General features: G+C 35.3%; 1 protein-coding gene across 1 annotated transcript; it reads right to left on the minus strand.

Annotated features, from left to right (window-relative positions):
- Positions 1-1,953: 1,953 nt before the first annotated feature.
- klc4 (kinesin light chain 4) lies at positions 1,954-12,219 on the minus strand. Its single transcript, NM_001017813.1, is given in 3 exon segments — positions 1,954-2,816; positions 3,250-3,512; positions 12,079-12,219. Coding segments are annotated over 2 exon segments (558 nt in total). The 5' UTR covers positions 3,499-3,512; positions 12,079-12,219; the 3' UTR covers positions 1,954-2,507.
- Positions 12,220-14,370: the final 2,151 nt, after the last annotated feature.

The raw sequence follows: 14,370 nt of genomic DNA on the forward strand, positions 1-14,370 counted from the left end.
CTTTAGGTACTAATATACAACTTTAACGCACCAATATGGATTCTTGAGGTACTAATATTCTAATTTAAGGTACCAAAATGGTTTCATGAGGTACTGATATATAACTTTAGGGTACCGATATGCATCCTTAAGGTACTTATATATTGCTTTAAGGTACCAATGCGGATTCTTGAGGTACTAATATAAAACTTTAAGGTACCAATATGGTATCTTGAGGTAGTAATATATAACTTTAGGGTACTAATATAGATCCTTTATGCACTTATATATAACTTTAAGGGACCAATACGGATCCTTGAGGTACTAATATACAAATTAAGGTACCAATACAGATCTTTTAGGCACTTATATACAACTTTAAGGTACCAATACGGATCCTTGAGGTACTAATATATAACTTTAAAGGACTAATATAGACCCTTGAGGTACTAATATACAAATTAAGGTACCAATACGGATCTTTTAGGCACTAGTATACAACTTTAAGGTACCAATATGGTTTCTTGAGGTACTAATATATAACTTTGTCACTAATATGGATCCTTTATGTACTAATATACACCTTTAAAAGGTTCCAATATGGTTTCTTGAGGTGCTAATATACAACTTTACAGTATCAATATGGATCCCTTAGGTACTAGTATATTACTTTAAGGTACCAATACAATTCTTGAGGTACTAATATATAACTTTAAGGTATTAATATGGATTCCTTAGGTACTAATATTTTACTTTAAGATACCAATATGCATCCTTGAGGTACTAATATATAACTTTTAAGGTACCAATATGGCCCCTTGTTGAGCACATTTCTAAACACTGCTTATTGGCCATTGTGTTCATCTGCTCAACAGAAATGTCTGTGATTGGCTGTGAAGGTCATCGGTTTAACACTCTTCACCACTGTTCACTAAGAGTAAACACAGATAAACAAACACTGAAGCAATCTGCATTGTATACATGCTCAACAGCGCTCAAATGTTAGCGGAAAATGGACCTTTTACAATTTCATTACCAATTGATACCAAAACTGATACTTTTGACAACCCTAACATACACACACCGGTACACCAGAGCCAGGATGTTGAGCATGGTGGCCACATCCGGATGGTCATGTCCAGAGGTTTTCTCCAGATCCTCCAGAGCCTGTTTGCAGAGCGGAACGGCCACCTCGTATCGGCCCTGAGACGCGTACTGGATCACCAGGTTATGCAGCGTTCGCAGACGGGCCGGGATCTCGTACCCGCCCTGCTGAGCAGCAGCCACCGCGGCACTGTTGTGCTGGTGTGAGACTAAAGGGGTGACAGAGAGCAACAGCAGCAGTCAGGGCTGCACCATATTGGACAAAACGGACATAGTTTTTCTACGATAGACAGTTGAAGTCAGAATTATTAGCCCTGATTTATTAGCCCCTCTTGTATATTTTTGGCCCCCAATTTCTGTTTAATGGAGAGCAGATTTCTTCAGCACATTTCTGCACATAATAGTGTTAATAAGTCATCTCTAATAACTCTAATAATAATTTATTTTCTCTTTGCCATGAGGACAGTAAATAATATTAGACTAAACACACTAGTGTTTATTAAAACTAATATAAATCTGCAGAAAATCAATAATACTGCTAATAATACATTATACAATATCACATTATACAGATGCAGATGGTCATGAATGAACTGAAAGCTCGGGAATTAGACTGATTATTAGATCTTTATAGATATTTTATTATCCTGCTGTATGTGTGAGTACGGTGTGTATGACATGTATTTTTGTATTTCCTTACCCTGGTCATCTTCATCATTGGGAAACAAATCGTCCAGTGAATCTTTGGGAGTGTCGCTATTTTTCTCTTCCTACACACAAACACAAAAACACACACAGTGGGGTGAAAAAGGCTTTTAATTCAGTTTAATAACTTAATACATGTTTAAATTGCCCCATGATTATTTTTCCAGTCGGGGTCAGCATCTATCTCACAGATTTCTTTGGTCAATCGGATCTCCCACTGTCTGTAAACTCTGTGAATGTTAACAGGCTCATTAATGCAGGAAGTACAGCCCTTCATGAAATATAAATGACAAGCTGGAGGCGTCTGCCATTTGACCAGATGAAGAGCCTTCGATTCCCACCACAGCAGAGAGAAAAATGAAAACGTCAGCTGGATAAAGCGGAGGACGTCCCGCTTGCCAGGAATACCATTGAGTTATTGATCGACGCCTCTCTGTAAGATCTCCAGATCATCTGCAGGAAGGATGGAGCTGCAGAGAGGAGTAAAACGGCACCTATTATGCCACTTTTACAAGATGTAAAATAAGGCTCTGATGTCTCTAGAGCGGGTGGCGTAGTGGCGCGGTAGGTAGTGCCTCACAGCAGTTTCTGCAGACTGTTTATATCAAGTCTGATTATAACAAACACAATTAATACACTTTTACCTATAGAGGCTGCTCATATTCACACACAACTGTGTTTAACCCCCTAAAGTGATTTACTTTAAAGTTGACCCCACATTATTAACTCTCCCTCAAGCGCTTGAGCTGCCTGACTGAAAGTGAAACGTCCCTGTGCATATCGTTGTGAGGACTGACCTCTGGCGTGGCTCCGTCGTCGTATTTCTTGAGCTGGTTCATGAACTCCAGATGTTTCTTCTCCTCCTCCAGCTGTGCCACGCTCTGCTCGCTCTTCTGGACCTTGTGTTGTGTGTTGGCCAGCTCGTCCCGCAGCCACTGGTTCTCCTGGCAGAGGCGGCGCACCTGAGCCCGCAGCTTCTGCTTCTCCGACTCCACCGCGTTCAGGTGGTTGGACAGAGCCATCATCACCTTAACACAGCAGAAACACACATTATAATGCTTACTACTGACCATGGGTGCGTTTCCTAAAACCATCGTTAGCCAACTATGGTCGCAAGTTCCGTCAGTTTAATGATTTGACGTTTCCTAAATCCATCGCTTCAATGAACATTCTCAAATTGCATTGCAAACTTGAGCACTCGCAACTACACCTCTGGAGCTGTAGTGAGAAACTGCTGAACTCTCCCAGGCCTTAAAAACACATGCACATGATGAACTTTCACTCATGCCTTGATTAAAATGTATTCTGAACTGCTTCCCTTGGTCAACTATAATCATAACTCAACAGTGCAGGTCATGCAAATCCAGAGAATAATGTCTTTACTCTGCGATTACCACCTTTAATTAAAAAACTTGCATATAAAGTAAATTGTAACTCCAATCCTGAACAGTGGTGCCTTACCTGTGCTTCCCCCAGGCCCAGCTCTATCATCTCCACTGATTTGCGCAGCAGGCTGGACTTCTCGTGCACCAGACTGGCCTCCTCGTCCTTCTTCAGGCACTGGATGGTCTCCAGCAGACTCTGCAGGATGGAGTTGTGCTCGCTCTTCAGGGCCTCCAGGCCCTGGATCACCAGTTTGGTGCTGGAGATGATCTCGTCCTGGGTCAGCTTCTCCAGCCGCTCCTCACGCGGGTACACCATGGTGGACATGCTCAGCGGGAAGCCTGTGCAGGAACAGAAGTATTATAGATAATATTAACCTTAAATCAAGCAGACAGCAGGTGCGCAAAGCAACCGGGATTAAAAGATCTGTTCAGCGCTCTGTGATCATCAATCATCATCAAATGTGATCAAAAAGGAGTTTCACGAGTTTAAACGTTTTTAAATCAGTGCATATTTGTAATGAATTACTGCGATTTTACCATCTTCATCACCACAGCCACTGAAAATTCCAATGTTCTGAAAGGTCTCACTGGTTGAAAATCTGTGAGAAATAGCGGTACATGTTTTGAATAACAGGACGCTGTGTTTATGACCTCGCATAAAGGCACAGATGCAATTTTGGCCACTAGATGGCGTGCATTAACAACAAACACAGGCATATCCTGATGACTCTGTGACTGAGGGCCCTATCATACACCCGGTGCAGTGTGGCGCAAGGCGTGGCGCAGTAGTCTTTTGGTAGTTTCAGCTTGGCGCAAGAGTGGTTTTGAGGCGTTGCGCTACGCTGTTTAAATAGCAAATGCATTAGCGCTCATTTGTGCGCACATAGGTGTTCTGCTCTAAAAAGGAAGGTGTTCTGAGGCGGACCGCCTAACCCTAAATCTATAATAGATTTTTCATTAGACCAAAACAAACCCGGTCTAAACTCCAGCGCAGAGTTGCGCCTCGCTTACACACTGCTTAATACACACAAGAGACCAATAGGCAAATATCTTTACATATGGAAAAATGTAAATATTAAGGATATATATATAGGATATAATAAGAATAGATATAGGATATAAATATAAAGGATTAAAATATTAAAAAACATATTATTTTCTAGCCTACATCAATATGAAAAATCACTGCTTTTATGTCTTCTTCATCTCGGGAGGCTTTTTCAGTTCATTCATAACAATTTGCTTCTGTATAATGTTATTATTATTAGCAGTATTATTTAATATATCCATATTTATATTTGTTTTATTAAAAACAAGCTTAGATTTGTCCACCTGTCAGGTTTTAGACCGTATGGGGCACAGCATGTGTTTTAGGATATAACTCAGTATTTTGACCACACTTGGTCATTATTGTTCATTTATTCGTTTGCTAGAAATTAGAACTGAATTTGGAAATAGTTTTAAAACAAATCTTTGCGCTTAACAAACGAAATTAATTATTTATAGACTAATTGATGTCTGTGCGATATGTACTGTAGAATGGAAGTATGCGGTTTCGGACGCAGCCAGTATGTATATTTCACAAACTTTCAATCTGTACCTTGTTTTGATTTTCATATACAGCACATGTTTGCTTCAACTTGAAGTTTGTAATGTTCTCCTACTTGATTGCTACTTGATTTAGCTTATAGGGACTTTTATAAATCGCTATTTGACAAAAGTAGATAGAAAATAACTTTTTACAAGCAATACCACTAAAGCTAAATGAGTGATAAAGGCCTAAAAGTATGCAATATTTATTAAAGCACAACACTTAATGAATCTACAGGCTTTAAATGCATACACACACAACACAAAGAGTCACATTCATGTCATTGGTTAATGTGAACATACATTTACCTGTTAACTTCCCATGATGAAAATCATTTACTTAAGTTAAACCTTGCTCTGCCGGACAGTGTTTAATGATTAACCAATCAGGAAGCAGTAAGACAAGTCACCGCTGTGTGAGGATTTCTGTGTAGACCACAACAGGTGAACATTTGCAACACAGGCGCACTGGAAATACATGAACACGAACAAAAGCACACTTTGTGGATGAAATGAACACTAGAGGGCAGTATAACGACAACAACGCTTGTTCCTTTTCACACTAATGAGATTTACACGGACATATTCTTGATTAATAAAGGATTATCTTCATGCAGATCTTTGCACAACACCAAATTAACACCACAAAACAACTTTACGATCTCTGCGATATAATGATTGCATTGTTTGTCACATATCTGTCTCCATGCGGACAACTTTACTGGCGTGGCTCGTTTTCTCAGTTCTTCAGTTTGTGCAGTGTTGTGTTTGTGCTGCTGATTGCTCGGACTTCAAATGTTCACGACGGCTTGCAAGAGATACGCCGTAGCGTACATCGATCATGAAACCGAAGTTAAGACTGTCCTTTTTCCCCATATCGTGTCGTTTGGTTCTAATCGGTGCTCAAATTAGGAAAAACAGGAGGCCGGTGCATGATTAAGTCTTTTGGGAAGTAACTGGATCTTTGAAAGATGGGTGTTGCCAACAAAATAAAGGAAGAATGCCAAATAGATGAAAGAAAGAAATTAGACATGCCCTGACAGCTCCGCCCTAAATGACTGATAGCCCCGCCCTAAAGGACCAATAGCTTTGCTGTAAAAAACTGATAGCCCCGCCCTTAATGATTAAAAGCCCTGCCCTAAAAGAATGACAGCTCCACCATAAATGACTGATAGCTCCGCCCTAGAACACTAATAGCCCCACCCTAAATAACTGATAGCCCTGTCCTAAAGGACTAATAGCCCTGCCCTAAAACAACAATAGCCCCGCCCTAAAGGACTAATAGCTTTGCTGTAAAAGACTGATAGCCCCGCCCTTAATGACTAAAGGCCCTGCCCTAAAAGAATGACAGCTTTAACATAAATGACTAATAGCCCCGCCCTAAAGGACCAATAGCTTTGCTGTAAAAGACTGATAGCCCCGCCCTTAATGACTAAAGGCCCTGCCCTAAAAGAATAACAGCTCCTTCCTAAATGACTAATAGCTCCGCCCTAAAACACTAATAGACCCACCTTAAAGAACTGATAGCCCCGCCCTAAAGGACGAATAGCACTTCCCTAAAACAACAATAGCCCCGCCCTAAAGGACAAATAGCTTTGCTGTAAAAGACTGATAGCCCTGCCCTTAATGACTAAAGGCCCTGCCCTAAAAGAATGACAGCTCCACTCTAAATGACTGATAGCTCCGCCCTAAAACACTATTAGACCCACCTTAAAGAACTAATAGCCCCGCCCTAAAGGACGAATAGCACTTCCCTAAAACAACGATAGCCCCGCCCTAAAAGAAACTCTTTACCTAAAGAAGAATGTGCTAAAAACAAGCCTGATATAATCAAACAGCAGATTATTTCAGAAAATGGCAGGACAATTAGAACAAGAGAGTTCAAGCTGTGCCTGATGCCAAGCGAAGCCACATTAAACACTTGCCTTTTGCTTAAAGAGGAAATGTTGTGCTGCTGTTGTTGTCCTATATTTTCTGTTTGTTTGCAATAAAGAGACTGATGGATTCTATATTCTGTAAATAGTCCAACAAATCTGGTCTAGCGCTTGGGACTTTTGCACAGTACTGTGGACATTTCTGATTTCTCCAATATCATAGCCTGATGTGAATTTGTGCTGAGTCAATGGGGAAGGGTTTGCTTTATGAATGTCTCAGTGCTCTTAATTCAATAACACTGTTGGAGCGAGCCTGTGATGTATGTCCTCTAATGGAGTTTAGAGTTTACAGGCAAGCGCTGACCTGAAAGCTGCGAATGCAAAAAGCTCAGAGACAAATAAGAGTCTCCAGCATAAATAAAAAAAGAGAAGAGAAATCTGGTATTTTCATATTTCCAGATTTTATGTGGGGTTTAAAGTACTTTTATACAACTCTCCTTCAGCTACATGTACATTTTAATTAATTTTAAGAGTCTTAAATTAACGTCTTAAAACGTAAGAAGCAATAGCCACCTTATATATATATACAGTTAAAAACAGAAGTTGACATTCGCTGTATAAAAAGGCACATAAGAATTAAAAAAGAGTGAGATGTTAATGAGACTAAACTTTTCCTCTTTTAGGTAAGTTAGGATGATCAAATGTGTTTCTGTTCTGCTGAATAGGAGAATAATGAGAGATATTTGTTGAGAAATTGTTATAACTGCTCTTGAAAGTCAAGTTTACACACAATAAGATTATTCTGCCTCTGATAAAGTTCAGATGATGATGTCAGGGTTTTGGAAGTTTCTGATTGGCTGATTGACAACATTTGAGTTAATGTGAGGCACAACTGTAGAATAGTATTGAAGGAGAAGCTCAAACACACTGCTTCCCTGTGTGACAACATGAGAAAATCAACAAGCCAGAATCAACAACAAAGCCAGATTACAGTTTGCTGAATGACACTGATGTGTGGAGACATGTCCTGTGCTCTGATGGAGCTGAGATTGAACTGTTTGCCCATAATGAGCAGTGTTACATCTGGAGGACAAAGGGGAACAAGCCTAGAACACCATCCCAACTGTGCAGTATGGGGGCGGCAGCATCATGTTGTGGGGCTGTTTTGCTGCAGGAGGGACTGGTCCACTTCACAGCATAGATGGCATCATGAAGAAGAACATTATGGAGAAATACTGAAGCAACATCTCAACACATCAGCCAGGACATTACAACTTGCCCACAAATGGCTCTTCCAGACAGACCATGACCCTAAGCACACTGCCAAATCAGTTCACATGTGCTTTAAGGACAACAGAGGGAATGTTTTGGAGTGGCCATCACAAGGCCCTGACCTCAATCCTATAGAGAATGTGTGGGCAGAGTTGAGAAAGCTTGTGTGAGCAAGACAGCCTACAAATCTGACTCAGTTACAGCAATTCTGCAGGAGGAATGGGCCAAAACTCCTGCAAACTATTGTGAGAAGCTTGTGGAAGGAGACCCAAAACATTTGACCAAAGTTAAACAGTTTAAAAGCAAAGCTAAAATACCAAGGAAATGTGTGTAAACTACTGACTGTCTAGAATTAATAAACAATTCTCTCATTATTCTGGCATTGAGCAAATGTAAATCAATTAGGAAATCCTAACAGACCTAAAATAGTAAATTTACTATCAAACATTTTTTACATAATTGTTATGCTCCCTTTTTTTATTTTTTGAAAAAATGTTATAAAATTGTTATATTCCTTTTTTTAGAGCGTGTGTTAACTTCTGCTTTCAACTGTGTAATATATAATATACAAATAAAATAAATATGAATAAATAAATAAATATATATATGTGTAAAAAATATATATATAAATATATATACTAAATATATATAGTGTATACAAGCATCTTGAAAGAAATTATTTTTGACCAGCACTATATATATATTGAGTATCCATGATATAGCAGCAAAGAAAACCACTTAGCAAAGCTCTGTCAACAATCAAAGCCCTGCCGGCAGGAAAAGTATAAATTATTGTAAAACGGAGCCTGAGCATTGTGTGTGTGTGTGTGTGTGTGTATGTGTGTGTGTGTGTGTGTGTGTGTGTGTGTGTGTGTGTGTGTGTGATTGTGTGATTGTGGCTTTGTCTGCACTGCATTATTGACATGCAGTGTTTGCTGAAGAGAGGAGTGGCTGAAACTGAACATAATCATCATCATTCACACTGCAGTTGAAGTCCTATAAACTCAATGTCACACAGCTGATATGTGATGTAGGGCTGGGCAGTGTGACAGTATATATCATTAGCGCTGAATGAAATGTGTACCACAAAGCAGATTTCTATTCGGTGTATACCGTGAAATGTAAATAAGTGGGCGTGGCCAACTCATCCCAACTGACTTTATATTTTCAACAAGAAGTGATTGCTTAGTAGTGTCAATATTTATAGCAGAATTGTAATTGTTTGTATATTTGAAGGTAAACGCTGTTTGATATTTCCTTAAAGTGTTTACATAGGTCGCATGAAATTAAAATAAAGTTTTCTAGATGTGAGTTTCAGTATTGTTAGTTTTTAGGCTATCTATAAGCAAGTGTGCTCCAAACCAGTGACACATTTCATATTTAGTAGATATAAAACGGATATAAACATGTAAAGTTGTGTTTTGTCACTTCTTATATGGAACGTTTTTTTCCACGTCACCTCATACTTCAGTTTCTCATCAAATCTTCTGACCAATCAGATGCTTTCTAGTGTCTGACATGCCCCACCCCCTTCAAGACACTTCTCATTGGCTTCTCATTTGATCCACTTGAGCTCAACCACTCTCACTGGCAGAGCTGAGTGAAAACAAAACACTATTGGCTGTTTTTTTAAAAGGGGAGGAGCTACATTATGTTCCACCCTCTCTTCATGTTTCAGTAGGGTATATGACGAGCTAGTGTTCTTCCCATACTGATAAACTTCCGGTGACCTGTTATTGTGAGTTTTTTCCATTTTATACATCTGTTCTCTTTAAAAGAGAAATACTTACATTTACATGAGAAAATACTTATAATAGATTTATATTAGAAAAATACTGTTTGTTTATTTATTTATTTATTTATTATTTGTTTATTTATTCATTTATTATTTGTTTGTTTATTTATTAAATTATTTATTTATTAATTATTTGTTTATGTATTTATTCATTTATTTGTTTATTTATTTATTTAATTTATTTATTATTTGTTTATTTCTTTATTCATTATTTATTTATTTGTTTATTTATTTGTCTGTTTATTATTTATTTATTTGTTTGTTAATAATCAATTAATTAATGTATTTATTATTTGCTTATTTATTTGTTATTTGTTTGTTTATTAATTAATTAATTAATGTATTTATTATTTGTTTTTTTATTTGTTATTTTTTTATTTATTTATTAATTTACTAATTTATTTGTTTATTTATTTAGTATTTATTTATTATTTGTTTATTTATTCATTATTTATTTATTTGTTTAATTGTCTGTTTATTATTTATTTATTTGTTTATTAATTAATTAATAATTGTATTTATTATTTGTTTATTTAATGTTTATTTTTTTGTTATTTGTTTATTTATTTATTTGTTAATTTATTTGTTTATTTATTTAGTATTTATTTATTATTTGTTTATTTATTCATTTATTTATTTATTGTCAGTTTAAAATTATTACTTGTTTAAATGTCAGAAACTTTTTTCACTTATTTTTAAGTCCAAAGAGAAATATTGTTGGACTATTGTTTGTTCATTATTATTATTTTGTGTTGTACAATATTATTTGGTTACTGAGCAGTAATAAATAACACTTTAAAATATAAGGAGTTTTCATGTGATTTTAGAAACTAGTCATTTTAAAATCAGTGAATGCATAATAACCGTGAAACCGTGATTATTCCACAGACTATAATCGTACAACCAAAAACTATAATCGTTGCATCCCTAACTATGACTTACACTGATAATCAAAACACTATTTCTATTTTACATTTATTAAAATTAAATACTCAAATAATGTGCTCAATTATATGTGATAATCCTTCTGGCTTTATTCAGACCTACAAATGTCTGATTACTAAATATTACTAAAATATTAATAAAACAAAAGCAAATAACATAAGATAACACAAAAAACGTAATATATTGCTAAATATAATGATAAACGGAAACAGAAAATACTGTACTGTCAAGCCTGCAACTTTTTTTCCTAAATGATGAATATTTATGATGGCAAACAGTAATTACACAGAATAATTATGACTATGAAGGTAAAAATGTTTTCTGAAATTAACAATATTTAGCATACTAATATGACATTACTGTCCATAAAATAAATCATCATATTGCACAGCCATAAAACTAAAAGTTCTTTTAAATGTCATTCAAATCATTAATTTATGTTTATATTTCAACAATATATATTTCAATTAATTTATATATCAATATAAATAGATCAATAATAAATAATAAATTAATAATAAATAATAAATCAATAAAATAAATAGTTTGATGTGATATAATCATTTGTATATTTTAATTTAGTAATAATAACAATTGCTATTTTAAAAGGAAACAATGATGTAGAATCGACAATTGTACAACTTTGATTTTTAATGTCATTAATTGTCATTATGTAATTTAATGTCATCTTTAAATGCAATAGCATTTTATGTTATTTTTAATAATGGAATATATTAAATTTACCCTCAAATCATGCAGCCCAATAACACATAAACATTTATTTATTTATTTATAAACAAATATAGAGTTCAATACATAAACATTTGCACATTTATAAATTCATGTAGCTTTAGTACAAGTATTAAAAACTGCTAATTATATTAACGCTTTGTAATAACGTAATTATTATAGGTAATATAACCATATTCACCTGAAGCTCAATTATAAGCATAGGCAACTGTGCACATGTTATTATTAGTATAATTAAAGTAGCAGTAAATGATGTGTTTGCATGAATCACGATGATATAACAGTCATTACGTGTCTGGTGTGATGTCACCGACAGTAAACATCACATAAACAGTACTGTAACGAGTATTAGAGTGTGTATTGTTAAACAATAGGTTGATCTGTCCCATTTATGCATGTTTATGCATATGAATGAGAGTCTGGGTGTTGTCCTGATGAGTATCTGCTGATGTATGAGAGTCCACAGGTCACTACAATGGCTATAAAACCCTGTCACAAAACAACAACGCTCGATATATTCACGCAAAACCGAGCAAAACGCCACCAAAACAAAACAAATCCGTTTGCGTACATAACAAACACACGCTTTCTTGATTACGGTTACCTCAGCTTACATGTCGACATGTGTGTTGTTATTATAAACACACTCGCTCATGCTCATTTACATAGCCTGACATACCTGCTACGATCGCTGTTCCGTCCAAGGCGCTAATCTTTCGGGAATGTGTTCAATTAAAGCCGATTTAAGAGAAAATTCATCACGTTTAATCCAGAAACGGGACTGGGAGAGTCAACTGGACCGGCACTGCGCACTCACTGCGGCTGCGCTCCGCCAATCCTACTATGGTGAAGGGCTTTCTCATTATTATTCATTTTAGAACGCTACTGGCGTATCTGATTGGCTCAGACGCTGGAGGTGGGTGGGATTTTAGTTAATAAGGGTGTGGTAGTCTTGATGGGATACACTCACATCAATAGTTTTTGTGACACTGCACAACAATAATTTATATTTATTTACATTACTGTGAGGTTGGTTTTAGGTTTGGGGTAGGGGTACACGTTAATAAAATACAACAAAAAGGTAATTTAATAAATAATATGAATAATACTCGGTAAAATTACTGTTTTTGCATTACTGTGATGGTTGGGTTTAGGGTTGGGGTGAGGTAAACATTAATAAAATACAATTAAAGAATCATTTAATCAATAATATGAATAATACTATGTATAATTAGTGTTTTACAGTACTTGTGAAGGTTGGATTTAGGGTTAGGGTGATGTAGACTTTAATAAAATAGATTTAATGGGTAATTTAATCAATAAAATGAATAATACTGGGTAAAATTACTGTTTTTACATTACGTGTGATGGTTGGGTTTTGAGTTGGGGTGAGTTAAACATTAATAAAATACAATTAAAGGATAATTTAATAAATAATACGAATAGTACTGGGAATGATTACTGTTTTTACAGTACTTGTTAGGATTGGAGTGGAGTAAACGTGAAAAAATACAATTAATGGGTAATTTAATCAAAAATATGAATAATACTCTGTATAATTAATGTTTTACAGTACTTGTGATGGTTGGATTTAGGATTGGGGTGATGTAGAAGTTTATAAAATACAATTAATGGATAATATAATCAATAATATGAATAATACTGTGTATAATAACTGTATTTATCGTACTTGTGATGGCTGGATTTAAGGTTAGGGTGATGTAGACGTAAATAAAATACATATAATGGGTAATATAATCAATAATATAAATTACTCTGGGTATAATTACTCTATTTACAGTACTTGTTAAGAATGGAGTGGAGTAAACGTTAATAAAATACAATTAATGGTTATATGAATAATACTCTGTATATAATTCTGTTTTACAGTACTTGTGATGGTTGGATTTAGGGTTGGGGTGATGTAGACTTTAATAAAATACAATTAATGCATAATTTAATCAATAATATGAATAATACTAGGTATAATAACTGTATTTCTTACAGTGATGGCTGGATTTAAGGTTAGGGTGATGTAGATGTTAATAAATACAATTAATGGGTAATTTAATCAATAATATGAATAATACTGGGTATAATTACTGTATTTCTTACAGTGATGGCTGGATTTAAGGTTAGGGTGATGTAGATGTTAATAAATACAATTAATGGGTAATTTAATCAATAATATGAATAATACTGGGTATAATTACTGTATTTCTTACAGTGATGGCTGGATTTAAGGTTAGGGTGATGTAGATGTTAATAAATACAATTAATGGGTAATTTAATCAATAATATGAATAATACTGGGTATAATTACTGTATTTACAGTACTTGTGATGGTTGGGTTTAGGGTTGGGATGATGTAGATGTTAATAAAATATAATTAAAGGGTAATTTAATCAATAATATGAATAATACTCAGCATAATTACCATTTTTACTTTATTGTAAGGGTTGGGGTGAGGTTGATGTTAGTAAAATACAAAAATAGATATATTAATGAATAACACAGCCTGACCAGCTAAAACCAGGCTGAAAATTACTAGAAACCAGTCTGGAAGTGGCCAAAACCCCTCTAAAACCAGCCTGGTCGACCAGCATCGTAGGCTGGTTTAATCTGGATTTTTCAGCAGGGTTATAATGCGAAACAACATTACGCACACATATTAATACAGCTGTTCTGTGTCAGTTAAATCAGTTGACTTTTAAAATTCAAATTTTTAACCCAACTAGTTTTGAGCTATTGAATAAATAACCTAATAAAGGTTAAAAATAACCCAACAAAGCACCATATGTCTTACCTAACCATTGGGTTAAATAAACAACTCAACGTTTTTTAGTGTATTGATCTATTTTAGCTTCACGTTGGAGCTGAGTTTGTATAGCCTACTTCGTTAAAAAGTAAATGCACATATTTGCTTCCTTTTATGATCCTTGATCCTAATGTTGATGCTCATTAGCCTACT

The sequence above is a fragment of the Danio rerio genome, chromosome 22 (assembly GCF_049306965.1).
Source record: "Danio rerio strain Tuebingen ecotype United States chromosome 22, GRCz12tu, whole genome shotgun sequence".
Taxonomy (NCBI): Eukaryota; Metazoa; Chordata; class Actinopteri; order Cypriniformes; family Danionidae; genus Danio; species Danio rerio.